The 16,970-nt window shown below is 36.4% G+C and overlaps 1 protein-coding gene and 1 long non-coding RNA gene across 2 annotated transcripts in view; one reads left to right on the forward strand and one right to left on the reverse strand.

Moving 5' to 3' along the window:
• Positions 1 to 8,980, forward strand: part of LOC124024244 (GRB2-related adapter protein-like) — a 37,406-nt gene extending 28,426 nt beyond the window's left edge. Inside the window, exons 4-5 of the mRNA XM_046338237.1 lie at positions 6,084 to 6,359; positions 8,962 to 8,980. Of these exons, the coding sequence (XP_046194193.1) occupies positions 6,084 to 6,359; positions 8,962 to 8,980 (295 nt within the window). The remainder of the gene's footprint in view (positions 1 to 6,083; positions 6,360 to 8,961) is intronic.
• Positions 8,981 to 9,057: 77 nt separating this feature from the next.
• On the reverse strand, positions 9,058 to 10,597 carry LOC124024242. Its single transcript, XR_006836971.1, has 2 exons — positions 10,362 to 10,597; positions 9,058 to 9,488 (listed from the first exon to the last, which is right to left on the reverse strand). It is a non-coding gene; the product is annotated as an uncharacterized LOC124024242 (long non-coding RNA).
• Between the last annotated feature and the right edge of the window lie 6,373 nt (positions 10,598 to 16,970).

A 16,970-nucleotide genomic window follows, 5' to 3' on the forward strand; every position in this document is an offset into this window, starting at 1 on the left:
TCTATACTGCTGTTCTGATTGGTGGTAGTAATGGGGGGGTGTCTATACTGCTGTTCTGATTGGTGGTAGTAATGGGGGAGGGGCAGAGTGTCTACACTGCTGTTCTGATTGGTGGTAGTAATGGGGGAGGGGCAGAGTGTCTATACTGCTGTTCTGATTGGTGGTAGTAATGGGGGGTAGAGTGTCTATACTGCTGTTCTGATTGGTGGTAGTAATGGGGGAGGGGCAGAGTGTCTATACTGCTGTTCTGATTGGTAGTAGTAATGGGGGGGTCTATACTGCTGTTCTGATTGGTGGTAGTAATGGGGGAGGGGTAGAGTGTCTATACTGCTGTTCTGATTGGTGGTAGTAATGGGGGAGGGGCAGAGTGTCTATACTGCTGTTCTGATTGGTGGTAGTAATGGGGGGGGTAGAGTGTCTATACTGCTGTTCTGATTGGTGGTAGTAATGGGGGAGGGGCAGAGTGTCTATACTGCTGTTCTGATTGGTGGTAGTAATGGGGGAGGGGCAGAGTGTCTATACTGCTGTTCTGATTGGTGGTAGTAATGGGGGAGGGGTAGAGTGTCTATACTGCTGTTCTGATTGGTGGTAGTAATGGGGGAGGGGCAGAGTGTCTATACTGCTGTTCTGATTGGTGGTAGTAATGGGGGGTAGAGTGTCTATACTGCTGTTCTGATTGGTGGTAGTAATGGGGGAGGGGCAGAGTGTCTATACTGCTGTTCTGATTGGTAGTAGTAATGTTCTGATTGGTGGGGGGGGGGTCTATACTGCTGTTCTGATTGGTGGTAGTAATGGGGGAGGGGTAGAGTGTCTATACTGCTGTTCTGATTGGTGGTAGTAATGGGGGAGGGGCAGAGTGTCTATTCTGCTGTTCTGATTGGTGGCAGTAATGGGGGGGTCTATACTGCTGTTCTGATTGGTGGTAGTAATGGGGGGTCTATACTGCTGTTCTGATTGGTGGTAGTAATGGGGAGGGGCAGAGTGTCTATACTGCTGTTCTGATTGGTGGTAGTAATGGGGGGGTAGAGTGTCTATACTGCTGTTCTGATTGGTGGTAGTAATGGGGGGGCAGAGTGTCTATACTGCTGTTCTGATTGGTGGTAGTAATAGGGGAGGGGCAGAGTGTCTACACTGCTGTTCTAATTGGTGGTAGTGATGGGGGAGGGGCAGAGTGTCTATACTGCTGTTCTGATTGGTGGTAGTAATGGGTAGATCAACGCTCTGCTCTCTGTGTGTTCGGCAGCTTAGATTAATGTGAAAAAATATCTAAACTTAACATGCAAAGTGTTGATCCCATGTTTAAATAATAAAGTAAAGTGTTGATCCCATGTTTAAATAATAAAGTAACGTGTTGATCCCATGTTTAAATAATAAAGTGTTGATCCCATTTTAAATAATAAAGTGTTGATCCCATGTTTAAATAATAAAGTAACGTGTTGATCCCATGTTTAAATAATAAAGTAACGTGTTGATCCCATGTTTAAATAATAAATTAAAGTGTTGATCCCATGTTTAAATAATAAATTAAAGTGTTGATCCCATGTTTAAATAATAAAGTAAAGTGTTGATCCCATGTTTAAATAATAAAGTAACGTGTTGATCCCATGTTTAAATAATAAAGTAAAGTGTTGATCCCATGTTTAAATAATAAAGTGTTGATCCCATGTTTAAATAATAAAGTAAAGTGTTGATCCCATGTTTAAATAATAAAGTGTTGATCCCATGTTTAAATAATAAAGTGTTGATCCCATGTTTAAATAATAAAGTGTTGATCCCATGTTTAAATAATAAAGTAAAGTATTGATCCCATGTTTAAATATCCCATGTTTAAATAATAAATTAAAGTGTTGATCCCATGTTTAAATAATAATGTAAAGTGTTGATCCCATGTTTAAATAATAAAGTAAAGTGTTGATCCCATGTTTAAATAATAAAGTGTTGATCCCATGTTTAAATATCCCATGTTTAAATAATAAAGTAAAGTGTTGATCCCATGTTTAAATAATAAAGTAACGTGTTGATCCCATGTTTAAATAATAAAGTAACGTGTTGATCCCATGTTTAAATAATAAAGTAAAGTGTTGATCCCATGTTTAAATAATAAAGTAAAGTGTTGATCCCATGTTTAAATAATAAAGTAAAGTGTTGATCCCATGTTTAAATAATAAAGTAAAGTGTTGATCCCATGTTTAAATAATAAAGTGTTGATTCCATGTTTAAATAATAAAGTAAAGTGTTGATCCCATGTTTAAATAATAAAGTGTTGATCCCATGTTTAAATAATAAAGTAACGTGTTGATCCCATGTTTAAATAATAAAGTAAAGTGTTGATCCCATGTTTAAATATCCCATGTTTAAATAATAAAGTAGAGTGTTGATCCCATGTTTAAATAATAATGTAAAGTGTTGATCCCATGTTTAAATAATAAAGTAACGTGTTGATCCCATGTTTAAATAATAAAGTGTTGATCCCATGTTTAAATAATAAAGTGTTTATCCCATGTTTAAATAATAAAGTAACGTGTTGATCCCATGTTTAAATAATAAAGTAAAGTGTTGATCCCATGTTTAAATATCCCATGTTTAAATAATAAAGTAAAGTGTTGATCCCATGTTTAAATAATAAAGTAAAGTGTTGATCCCATGTTTAAATATCCCATGTTTAAATAATAAAGTAAAGTGTTGATCCCATGTTTAAATAATAAAGTAACGTGTTGATCCCATGTTTAAATAATAAAGTGTTGATCCCATGTTTAAATAATAAAGTGTTGATCCCATTTTAAATAATAAAGTGTTGATCCCATGTTTAAATAATAAAGTAACGTGTTGATCCCATGTTTAAATAATAAAGTAACGTGTTGATCCCATGTTTAAATAATAAAGTAAAGTGTTGATCCTATGTTTAAATAATAAAGTAACGTGTTGATCCCATGTTTAAATAATAAAGTAAAGTGTTGATCCCATGTTTAAATAATAAAGTGTTGATCCCATGTTTAAATAATAAAGTAAAGTGTTGATCCCATGTTTAAATAATAAAGTGTTGATCCCATGTTTAAATAATAAAGTGTTGATCCCATGTTTAAATAATAAAGTGTTGATCCCATGTTTAAATAATAAAGTAAAGTGTTGATCCCATGTTTAAATATCCCATGTTTAAATAATAAATTAAAGTGTTGATCCCATGTTTAAATAATAAAGTAAAGTGTTGATCCCATGTTTAAATAATAAAGTGTTGATCCCATGTTTAAATATCCCATGTTTAAATAATAAAGTAAAGTGTTGATCCCATGTTTAAATAATAAAGTAACGTGTTGATCCCATGTTTAAATAATAAAGTAACGTGTTGATCCCATGTTTAAATAATAAAGTAAAGTGTTGATCCCATGTTTAAATAATAAAGTGTTGATCCCATGTTTAAATAATAAAGTAAAGTGTTGATCCCATGTTTAAATAATAAAGTAAAGTGTTGATCCCATGTTTAAATAATAAAGTGTTGATCCCATGTTTAAATAATAAAGTAAAGTGTTGATCCCATGTTTAAATAATAAAGTGTTGATCCCATGTTTAAATAATAAAGTAACGTGTTGATCCCATGTTTAAATAATAAAGTAAAGTGTTGATCCCATGTTTAAATATCCCATGTTTAAATAATAAAGTAGAGTGTTGATCCCATGTTTAAATAATAATGTAAAGTGTTGATCCCATGTTTAAATAATAAAGTAACGTGTTGATCCCATGTTTAAATAATAAAGTGTTGATCCCATGTTTAAATAATAAAGTGTTTATCCCATGTTTAAATAATAAAGTAACGTGTTGATCCCATGTTTAAATAATAAAGTAAAGTGTTGATCCCATGTTTAAATATCCCATGTTTAAATAATAAAGTAAAGTGTTGATCCCATGTTTAAATAATAAAGTAAAGTGTTGATCCCATGTTTAAATATCCCATGTTTAAATAATAAAGTAAAGTGTTGATCCCATGTTTAAATAATAATGTAAAGTGTTGATCCCATGTTTAAATATCCCATGTTTAAATAATAAAGTAAAGTGTTGATCCCATGTTTAAATAATAATGTAAAGTGTTGATCCCATGTTTAAATAATAAAGTAAAGTGTTGATCCCATGTTTAAATAATAATGTAAAGTGTTGATCCCATGTTTAAATAATAAAGTAAAGTGTTGATCCCATGTTTCCTTAGATGAAATAAATGATCCCAGACATGAACAGAAAGTTTATTTCTCTCAAATTTGGTTCACAAATTTGTTTACATGCCTGTTATCCATCCACCTGACAGGTGTGGCAAGTCAAGAAGCTGATTAAACACCATGATCATTACACAGGTGCACCTTGTGCTGGAGACAACAAAAGGTCACTCTAAAATGTGTAGTTTTGTCACACAACACCATGCCACAGATGTCTCAAATTTTGAGGTTTAGGGCTCCTGGGCACCTGGCTCCCAAGTGGTTGGGCCTATCTGGACAGGCCCACCCATAGCTGTGACCCTGCCCAGTCATGTGAAATCCATTGATTAGGGCCTAATACATTTATTTAAATTGACTGACTTCCTTCTATACACTGAAAGTCAGTAAAATATTTGAGAAGATTGCTTGTTGTGTTTGTAGTTTTGTTCAATATATGATACTTTGATGACTCGGTCTTCCTGTAATGTAGCTGTACCCTCCACAGGGAGTATGATTTATACTGTAGCTGTACCCTCCACAGGGAGTATGATTTATACTGTAGCTGTACCCTCCACAGGGAGTAAGATTTATACTGTAGCTGTACCCTCCACAGGGAGTAAGATTTATACTGTAGCTGTACCCTCCACAGGGAGTAAGATTTATACTGTAGCTGTACCCTCCACAGGGAGTATGATTTATACTGAAGCTGTACCCTCCACAGAGAGTAAGATTTATACTGTAGCTGTACCCTCCACAGGGAGTAAGATTTATACTGTAGCTGTACCCTCCACAGGGAGTAAGATTTATACTGTAGCTGTACCCTCCACAGGGAGTATGATTTATACTGTAGCTGTACCCTCCACAGGGAGTAAGATTTATACTGTAGCTGTACCCTCCACAGGGAGTAAGATTTATACTGTAGCTGTACCCTCCACAGGGAGTAAGATTTATACTGCAGCTGTACCCTCCACAGGGAGTAAGATTTATACTGTAGCTGTACCCTCCACAGGGAGTGAGATTTATACTGTAGCTGTACCCTCCACAGGGAGTAAGATTTATACTGTAGCTGTACCCTCCACGGGGAGTATGATTTATACTGTAGCTGTACCCTCCACAGGGAGTATGATTTATACTGTAGCTGTACCCTCCACAGGGAGTATGATTTATACTGTAGCTCTACCCTCCACAGAGAGTAAGATTTATACTGCAGCTGTACCCTCCACAGGGAGTAAGATTTATACTGAAGCTGTACCCTCCACAGGGAGTAAGATTTATACTGTAGCTGTACCCTCCACAGGGAGTAAGATTTATACTGTAGCTGTACCCTCCACAGGGAGTATGATTTATACTGTAGCTGTACCCTCCACAGGGAGTAAGATTTATACTGTAGCTGTACCCTCCACAGGGAGTATGATTTATACTGAAGCTGTACCCTCCACAGGGAGTAAGATTTATACTGTAGCTGTACCCTCCACAGGGAGTATGATTTATACTGAAGCTGTACCCTCCACAGGGAGTAAGATTTATACTGTAGCTGTACCCTCCACAGGAAGTAAGTGAGATTCTGTGTATCTTATCGTAGTGGAAGTATGATTTCATTCTTCATTTTCTGACATGTCTGAAAACCACTTCTAGAACTAACTAACTAACTAACTAACTAACTAACTAACTAACTAACTAACTAACTAACTAACTAACTAACTAACTAACTAACTAACTAACTAACTAACTAAATGTAACTAACTCTCTCTCTCTCTCTCTCCCTCCCTCCCTCCCTCCCCTCTCTCTCCCTCCCTCCCTCCCTCCCTCCCTCCCTCCCTCCCTCCCTCCCTCCCTCCCTCCCTCCCTCCCTCCCTCACCATCTCTATCTGTCTCTCCCCCCCTCTCGCTCTCTCTTTGCAGCTATGGCGACATGGTCGAGCACTTCCTGGTTCTCGAGGGGTTGGGTCAGTACTGTGTGTGGGAGGAGACTTTCTCGTCTCTCAACCGATTGGTCGACTTCTACAGATCACACAGCATCGCCCAGGAGAGACCTGTCTACCTTACCGACCCTCCTGACACACCTCTACACACACACACACCTGCACACCCTCTCACACACACTGCCATGCATCTACCGGACCCTAACCCAAACCCCTACACACCCCTAACCCTAACACACACACACACCCCTAACCCGTATCTAGCTGAGCACCACACACACCCCACTCACCCTCGCGCACACACCCCTAACCCTAACACACACACCACAAACTCCCCAAACACACACCACACACACACCCCTACCCAACACCCCCCAGCCCCAGCCAGCTACTCCAACAGAAGAGAACCAAGCAGGAACCTGAACTGGGGCTATTCTGCCCCTACATAACCACACACACACGCACGCACGCACGCACGCACGCACGCACGCACGCACGCACGCACGCACGCACGCACGCACACACACACACACACACACACACACACACACACACACACACACACACACACACACACACACACACACGTCTACGTAACTCTGATCACTATATATGCAAAAGAATGTGGGCACCCCCTCAAATGAGTGGATTTGGCTATTTCACCCACATCTCTTGCTGATAGGTGTATCAAATCGAGCCCACACGCCATGCAATCTCCACAGACAAACATTGACAGTAGAATGGCCTCACTGAGGAGCTCAGTGACTTTCAACACCGGCATAGGATGCCACTTTTCCAACAAGTCAGTTTGTCAGCAATGTTCCTACATCTAGTGGACAGCCTTCCCAGAAGAGTGGAGGCTGTTATAGCAGCAATGTTCCAACATCTAGTGGAAAGCCTTCCCAGAAGAGTGGAGGCTGTTATAGCAGCAATGTTCCAACATCTAGTGGAAAGCCTTCCCAGAAGAGTGGAGGCTGTTATAGCAGCAATGTTCCAACATCTAGTGGAAAGCCTTCCCAGAAGAGTGGAGGCTGTTATAGCAGCAATGTTCCAACATCTAGTGGAAAGCCTTCCCAGAAGAGTGGAGGCTGTTATAGCAGTAATGTTCCCGACATCTAGTAGAAAGCCTTCCCAGAAGAGTGGAGGCTGTTATAGCAGCAATGTTCCTACAACTTGGTATGAAAGCCTTCCCAGAAGAGTGGAGGCTGTTATAGCAGCAATGTTCCTACATCTAGTGGACAGCCTTCCCAGAAGAGTGGAGGTTGTTATAGCAGCAATGTTCCTACATCTAGTGGAAAGCCTTCCCAGAAGAGTGGAGGCTGTTATAGCAGCAATGTTCCTACATCTAGTGGAAAGCCTTCCCAGAAGAGAGGAGGCTGTTATAGCAGCAATGTTCCAACATCTAGTGGAAAGCCTTCCCAGAAGAGTGGAGGCTGTTATAGCAGCAATGTTCCAACATCTAGTGGAAAGCCTTCCCAGAAGAGTGGAGGCTGTTATAGCAGTAATGTTCCTGACATCTAGTAGAAAGCCTTCCCAGAAGAGTGGAGGCTGTTATAGCAGCAATGTTCCTGCATCTAGTGGAAAGCCTTCCCAGAAGAGTGGAGGCTGTTATAGCAGCAATGTTCCTGACATCTAGTAGAAAGCCTTCCCAGAAGAGTGGAGGCTGTTATAGCAGCAATGTTCCTGCATCTAGTGGAAAGCCTTCCCAGAAGAGTGGAGGCTGTTGTAGCAGCAATGTTCCAACATCTAGTGGAAAGCCTTCCCAGAAGAGTGGAGGCTGTTATAGCAGCAATGTTCCTACATCTAGTGGAAAGCCTTCCCAGAAGAGTGGAGGCTGTTATAGCAGTAATGTTCCCGACATCTAGTAGAAAGCCTTCCCAGAAGAGTGGAGGCTGTTATAGCAGCAATGTTCCAACATCTAGTGGAAAGCCTTCCCAGAAGAGTGGAGGCTGTTATAGCAGCAATGTTCCTACATCTAGTGGAAAGCCTTCCCAGAAGAGTGGAGACTGTTATAGCAGCAATGTTCCTACATCTAGTGGAAAGCCTTCCCAGAAGAGTGGAGGCTGTTATAGCAGTAATGTTCCCGACATCTAGTAGAAAGCCTTCCCAGAAGAGTGGAGGCTGTTATAGCAGCAATGTTCCTGCATCTAGTGGAAAGCCTTCCCAGAAGAGTGGAGGCTGTTATAGCAGCAATGTTCCAACATCTAGTGGAAAGCCTTCCCAGAAGAGTGGAGGCTGTTATAGCAGCAATGTTCCTACATCTAGTGGAAAGCCTTCCCAGAAGAGTGGAGGCTGTTATAGCAGCAATGTTCCAACATCTGGTGGAAAGCCTTCCCAGAAGAGTGGAGGCTGTTATAGCAGCAATGTTCCTGACATCTAGTGGAAAGCCTTCCCAGAAGAGTGGAGGCTGTTATAGCAGCAATGTTCCTACATCTAGTGGAAAGCCTTCCCAGAAGAGTGGAGGCTGTTATAGCAGCAATGTTCCTGACATCTAGTGGAAAGCCTTCCCAGAAGAGTGGAGGCTGTTATAGCAGCAATGTTCCTACATCTAGTGGAAAGCCTTCCCAGGAGAGTGGAGGCTGTTATAGCAGCAATGTTCCAACATCTAGTGGAAAGCCTTCCCAGAAGAGTGCAGGCTGTTATAGCAGCTGTTATAGCAGCAATAACAGTTAGTTATTGTAGTATTGATGCAACATGCTATGGGTCTGGTTGGGGTCAGGGGTCAGGGTGAGGTGTATTTCATGTAACAGTTAGTTATTGTAGTATTGATGCAACATGCTATGGGTCTGGTTGAGGTATATATATGTATGAGTTCAGGTGTGTTTCATGCTACTCTACTGTGTGTGGTGAACCTATAGGAAATGTATCTCCCCCTAGCCCCTGACCTCTAACCCCGGACCTCTGACCTCTAACCACTGATCTCTGATCTTGATGACAATAAAGTTTCTCCTCTGTAGATTACAAGACGTGGCCACGTGTTTATTCATGAATCTCATTTACACAAGGACACAATATTGACCAATCAGAGGTCCATATACAATACACTAAATAGGACCCTACCCACTGTGACATCACAGGTCCGTAACATTCTAGAACGATACATCTTCTAGAACCATAAGAACATTGATTTACGTAGAGATGAAAACACCCACAGGAAGTATCCTACTGGGACAGCAGTTAGAGGTCAGAGGTCAGGCGAAGTAAGCGTAGAGGAATATATTAACACAGATCAGCAGAATGGCATTGACGCAGCAGAAGCGAGACCAAAACACACTCTCTCTAACGCTGGGGATTCTGGGTAACGGAACCTCCTCTGCTGGCCCCTCCGCTGAGCTGCAGAGCCCCGCCCCGCGGCCGCAGACCGCCCTCCGCACCGGAGCAGAACCTTCACACACCAAAGAATGTAAAGCAACATTACTGTGTCAGTCCATCTGTAGCAAAGGTTTTGATCTAGTCCTGTCTGTCTGTATGTCTCACCCTGGACCTGGTGTCTGTCTGTCTGTCTGTCTGTCTGTCTGTCTGTCTGTCTGTCTGTCTGTCTGTCTGTCTGTCTGTCTGTCTGTCTGTCTGTCTGTCTGTCTGTCTGTCTGTCTGTCTGTCTGTCTGTCTGTCTGTCTGTCTGTCTGTCTGTCTCACCCTGGACGTGGTGTCTGTCTGACGTGGTGTCTGTCTGTCTGTCTGTCTGTCTGTCTGTCTGTCTGTCTGTCTGTCTGTCTGTCTGTCTGTCTGTCTGTCTGTCTGTCTGTCTGTCTGTCTGTCTGTCTGTCTCACCCTCGTGGTGTCTGTCTGTCTGTCTGTCTGTCTGTCTGTCTGTCTGTCTGTCTGTCTGTCTGTCTGTCTGTCTGTCTGTCTGTCTGTCTGTCTGTCTGTCTGTCTCACCCTGGACGTGGTGTCTGTCTGTCTGTCTGTCTGTCTGTCTGTCTGTCTGTCTGTCTGTCTGTCTGTCTGTCTGTCTGTCTGTCTGTCTGTCTGTCTGTCTGTCTGTCTGTCTGTCTGTCTGTCTGTCTGTCTGTCTGTCTGTCTGTCTGTCTGTCTGTCTGTGGTGTCTGTCTGTCTGTCTGTCTGTCGTCCGTCCGTCCGTCCGTCCGTCCGTCCGTCCGTCCGTCCGTCCGTCCGTCCGTCCGTCCGTCCGTCCGTCCGTCCGTCCGTCCGTCCGTCCGTCCGCCCGCCCGCCCGCCCGCCCGCCCCGCCCGCCCGTCGCCCGCCCGCCCGCCCGCCCGTCCGTCCGTCCGTCCTGTCGTCTGTCTGTCTGTCTCACCGTGGACCTGGGGTCTCTGCTCTCGGTGGCTAATAGAGGAGACTTTCTGGAGTGGTATTTCTCCCTCTTCCTCCTGAGTCAAAGTCCACCACGTCAGGTTACGCACCTAAACAACAACAACTTCATGTAACAGAACTGACACAACAACAAGTTATCACACTCATAGGTTAGTATTATTATCAACAACAACAAGTTAACACACTCATAGGTTAGTATTATTAACAACAACAAGTTATCACACTCATAGGTTAGTATTATTAACAACAACAAGTTAACACACTCATAGGTTAGTATTATTATTAACAACAACAAGTTAACACACTCATAGGTTAGTATTATTATTAACAACAACAAGTTAACACACTCATAGGTTAGTATTATTATCAACAACAAGTTAACACACTCATAGGTTAGTATTATTAACAACAACAAGTTAACACACTCATAGGTTAGTATTATTATTAACAACAACAAGTTAACACACTCATAGGTTAGTATTATTAACAACAACAAGTTAACACACTCATAGGTTAGTATTATTAACAACAACAAGTTAACACACTCATAGGTTAGTATTATTAACAACAAGTTAACACACTCATAGGTTAGTATTATTATTAACAACAACAAGTTAACACACTCATAGGTTAGTATTATTATTAACAACAACAAGTTAACACACTCATAGGTTAGTATTATTATTAACAACAACAAGTTAACACACTCATAGGTTAGTATTATTAACAACAAGTTAACACACTCATAGGTTAGTATTATTAACAACAACAAGTTAACACACTCATAGGTTAGTATTATTATTAACAACAACAAGTTAACACACTCATAGGTTAGTATTATTAACAACAACAAGTTAACACACTCATAGGTTAGTATTATTAACAACAACAAGTTAACACACTCATAGGTTAGTATTATTATTAACAACAACAAGTTAACACACTCATAGGTTAGTATTATTATTAACAACAACAAGTTAACACACTCATAGGTTAGTATTATTATTAACAACAACAAGTTAACACACTCATAGGTTAGTATTATTAACAACAACAAGTTAACACACTCATAGGTTAGTATTATTAACAACAAGTTAACACACTCATAGGTTAGTATTATTAACAACAACAAGTTAACACACTCATAGGTTAGTATTATTAACAACAACAAGTTAACACACTCATAGGTTAGTATTATTAACAACAACAAGTTAACACACTCATAGGTTAGTATTATTATTAACAACAAGTTAACACACTCATAGGTTAGTATTATTAACAACAACAAGTTAACACACTCATAGGTTAGTATTATTAACAACAACAAGTTAACACACACTCATAGGTTAGTATTATTAACAACAACAAGTTAACACACTCATAGGTTAGTATTATTAACAACAACAAGTTAACACACTCATAGGTTAGTATTATTATTAACAACAACAAGTTAACACACTCATAGGTTAGTATTATTAACAACAAGTTAACACACTCATAGGTTAGTATTATTATTAACAACAACAAGTTAACACACTCATAGGTTAGTATTATTATTAACAACAACAAGTTAACACACTCATAGGTTAGTATTATTATTAACAACAAGTTAACACACTCATAGGTTAGTATTATTAACAACAACAAGTTAACACACTCATAGGTTAGTATTATTATTAACAACAACAAGTTAACACACTCATAGGTTAGTATTATTAACAACAACAAGTTAACACACTCATAGGTTAGTATTATTATTAACAACAACAAGTTAACACACTCATAGGTTAGTATTATTATTAACAACAACAAGTTAACACACTCATAGGTTAGTATTATTATCAACAACAACAAGTTAACACACTCATAGGTTAGTATTATTATTAACAACAACAAGTTAACACACTCATAGGTTAGTATTATTATTAACAACAACAAGTTAACACACTCATAGGTTAGTATTATTATTAACAACAACAAGTTAACACACTCATAGGTTAGTATTATTAACAACAACAAGTTAACACACTCATAGGTTAGTATTATTATCAACAACAAGTTAACACACTCATAGGTTAGTATTATTATCAACAACAAGTTAACACACTCATAGGTTAGTATTATTAACAACAACAAGTTAACACACTCATAGGTTAGTATTATTAACAACAACAAGTTAACACACTCATAGGTTAGTATTATTAACAACAACAAGTTAACACACTCATAGGTTAGTATTATTAACAACAACAAGTTAACACACTCATAGGTTAGTATTATTAACAACAACAAGTTAACACACTCATAGGTTAGTATTATTATTAACAACAACAAGTTAACACACTCATAGGTTAGTATTATTATTAACAACAAGTTAACACACTCATAGGTTAGTATTATTAACAACAAGTTAACACACTCATAGGTTAGTATTATTAACAACAAGTTAACACACTCATAGGTTAGTATTATTAACAACAAGTTAACACACTCATAGGTTAGTATTATTAACAACAACAAGTTAACACACTCATAGGTTAGTATTATTAACAACAACAAGTTAACACACTCATAGGTTAGTATTATTATTAACAACAAGTTAACACACTCATAGGTTAGTATTATTATTAACAACAACAAGTTAACACACTCATAGGTTAGTATTATTAACAACAACAAGTTAACACACTCATAGGTTAGTATTATTATCAACAACAACAAGTTAACACACTCATAGGTTAGTATTATTATTAACAACAACAAGTTAACACACTCATAGGTTAGTATTATTAACAACAACAAGTTAACACACTCATAGGTTAGTATTATTATTAACAACAACAAGTTAACACACTCATAGGTTAGTATTATTAACAACAACAAGTTAACACACTCATAGGTTAGTATTATTATTAACAACAACAAGTTAACACACTCATAGGTTAGTATTATTATTAACAACAAGTTAACACACTCATAGGTTAGTATTATTAACAACAACAAGTTAACACACTCATAGGTTAGTATTATTAACAACAACACACACTCATAGGTTAGTATTATTATTAACAACAACAAGTTAACACACTCATAGGTTAGTATTATTATTAACAACAAGTTAACACACTCATAGGTTAGTATTATTATTTAACAACAAGTTAACACACTCATAGGTTAGTATTATTATTAACAACAAGTTAACACACTCATAGGTTAGTATTATTAACAACAACAAGTTAACACACTCATAGGTTAGTATTATTATTAACAACAACAAGTTAACACACTCATAGGTTAGTATTATTATTAACAACAACAAGTTAACACACTCATAGGTTAGTATTATTATTAACAACAAGTTAACACACTCATAGGTTAGTATTATTAACAACAACAAGTTAACACACTCATAGGTTATTATTATTATTAACAACAAGTTAACACACTCATAGGTTAGTATTATTAACAACAACAAGTTAACACACTCATAGGTTAGTATTATTATTAACAACAAGTTAACACACTCATAGGTTAGTATTATTATCAACAACAACAAGTTAACACACTCATAGGTTAGTATTATTAACAACAAGTTAACACACTCATAGGTTAGTATTATTATTAACAACAAGTTAACACACTCATAGGTTAGTATTATTATTAACAACAACAAGTTAACACACTCATAGGTTAGTATTATTATTAACAACAACAAGTTATCACACTCATAGGTTAGTATTATTAACAACAACAAGTTAACACACTCATAGGTTAGTATTATTAACAACAACAAGTTATCACACTCATAGGTTATTATTATTATTAACAACAAGTTAACACACTCATAGGTTAGTATTATTAACAACAACAAGTTAACACACTCATAGGTTATTATTATTATTAACAACAAGTTAACACACTCATAGGTTAGTATTATTAACAACAACAAGTTAACACACTCATAGGTTAGTATTATTAACAACAAGTTAACACACTCATAGGTTAGTATTATTATTAACAACAACAAGTTAACACACTCATAGGTTAGTATTATTATTAACAACAAGTTAACACACTCATAGGTTAGTATTATTATTAACAACAAGTTAACACACTCATAGGTTAGTATTATTAACAACAACAAGTTAACACACTCATAGGTTAGTATTATTATTAACAACAAGTTAACACACTCATAGGTTAGTATTATTAACAACAACAAGTTAACACACTCATAGGTTAGTATTATTATTAACAACAAGTTAACACACTCATAGGTTAGTATTATTAACAACAAGTTATCACACTCATAGGTTATTATTATTATTAACAACAAGTTAACACACTCATAGGTTAGTATTATTAACAACAACAAGTTAACACACTCATAGGTTAGTATTATTATCAACAACAAGTTAACACACTCATAGGTTAGTATTATTATTAACAACAACAAGTTAACACACTCATAGGTTAGTATTATTATCAACAACAAGTTAACACACTCATAGGTTAGTATTATTAACAACAACAAGTTATCACACTCATAGGTTAGTATTATTATCAACAACAACAAGTTAACACACTCATAGGTTAGTATTATTATTAACAACAACAAGTTAACACACTCATAGGTTAGTATTATTATTAACAACAAGTTAACACACTCATAGGTTAGTATTATTAACAACAAGTTAACACACTCATAGGTTAGTATTATTATTAACAACAAGTTAACACACTCATAGGTTAGTATTATTATTAACAACAAGTTAACACACTCATAGGTTAGTATTATTATTAACAACAAGTTAACACACTCATAGGTTAGTATTATTATCAACAACAACAAGTTAACACACTCATAGGTTAGTATTATTTAACAAGTTAACACACTCATAGGTTAGTATTATTATTAACACTCATAGGTTAGTATTATTATTAACAAGTTAACACACTCATAGGTTAGTATTATTATTAACAACAACAAGTTAACACACTCATAGGTTAGTATTATTATTAACAACAACAAGTTAACACACTCATAGGTTAGTATTATTATTAACAACAAGTTAACACACTCATAGGTTAGTATTATTATTAACAACAAGTTATCACACTCATAGGTTAGTATTATTAACAACAACAAGTTAACACACTCATAGGTTAGTATTATTATCAACAACAACAAGTTAACACACTCATAGGTTAGTATTATTATTAACAACAAGTTAACACACTCATAGGTTAGTATTATTATTAACAACAAGTTAACACACTCATAGGTTAGTATTATTATTAACAAGTTAACACACTCATAGGTTAGTATTATTATCAACAACAACAAGTTAACACACTCATAGGTTAGTATTATTATTAACAAGTTAACACACTCATAGGTTAGTATTATTATTAACAACAACAAGTTAACACACTCATAGGTTAGTATTATTTAACAACAACAAGTTAACACACTCATAGGTTAGTATTATTAACAACAACAAGTTAACACACTCATAGGTTAGTATTATTATTAACAACAAGTTAACACACTCATAGGTTAGTATTATTATTAACAACAAGTTAACACACTCATAGGTTAGTATTATTATTAACAACAACAAGTTAACACACTCATAGGTTAGTATTATTATTAACAACAAGTTAACACACTCATAGGTTAGTATTATTATTAACAACAAGTTAACACACTCATAGGTTAGTATTATTATTAACAACAAGTTAACACACTCATAGGTTAGTATTATTAACAACAACAAGTTAACACACTCATAGGTTAGTATTATTATTAACAACAACAAGTTAACACACTCATAGGTTAGTATTATTAACAACAACAACAAGTTAACACACTCATAGGTTAGTATTATTAACAACAACAAGTTAACACACTCATAGGTTAGTATTATTAACAACAACAAGTTAACACACTCATAGGTTAGTATTATTATTAACAACAACAAGTTAACACACTCATAGGTTAGTATTATTATTAACAACAACAAGTTAACACACTCATAGGTTAGTATTATTAACAACAACAAGTTAACACACTCATAGGTTAGTATTATTAACAACAACAAGTTAACACACTCATAGGTTAGTATTATTAACAACAAGTTAACACACTCATAGGTTAGTATTATTAACAACAACAAGTTAACACACTCATAGGTTAGTATTATTAACAACAAGTTAACAACTCATAGGTTAGTATTATTAACACACTCATAGGTTAGTATTATTAACAACAACAACAAGTTAACACACTCATAGGTTAGTATTATTAACAACAACAAGTTAACACACTCATAGGTTAGTATTATTATTAACAACAACAAGTTAACACACTCATAGGTTAGTATTATTATTAACAACAACAAGTTAACACACTCATAGGTTAGTATTATTATTAACAACAACAAGTTAACACACTCATAGGTTAGTATTATTAACAACAACAAGTTAACACACTCATAGGTTAGTATTATTAACAACAACAAGTTAACACACTCATAGGTTAGTATTATTAACAACAACAAGTTAACACACTCATAGGTTAGTATTATTA

This window comes from Oncorhynchus gorbuscha, unplaced genomic scaffold, assembly GCF_021184085.1.
Source record: "Oncorhynchus gorbuscha isolate QuinsamMale2020 ecotype Even-year unplaced genomic scaffold, OgorEven_v1.0 Un_scaffold_1804, whole genome shotgun sequence".
NCBI classification, from domain to species: domain Eukaryota; kingdom Metazoa; phylum Chordata; class Actinopteri; order Salmoniformes; family Salmonidae; genus Oncorhynchus; species Oncorhynchus gorbuscha.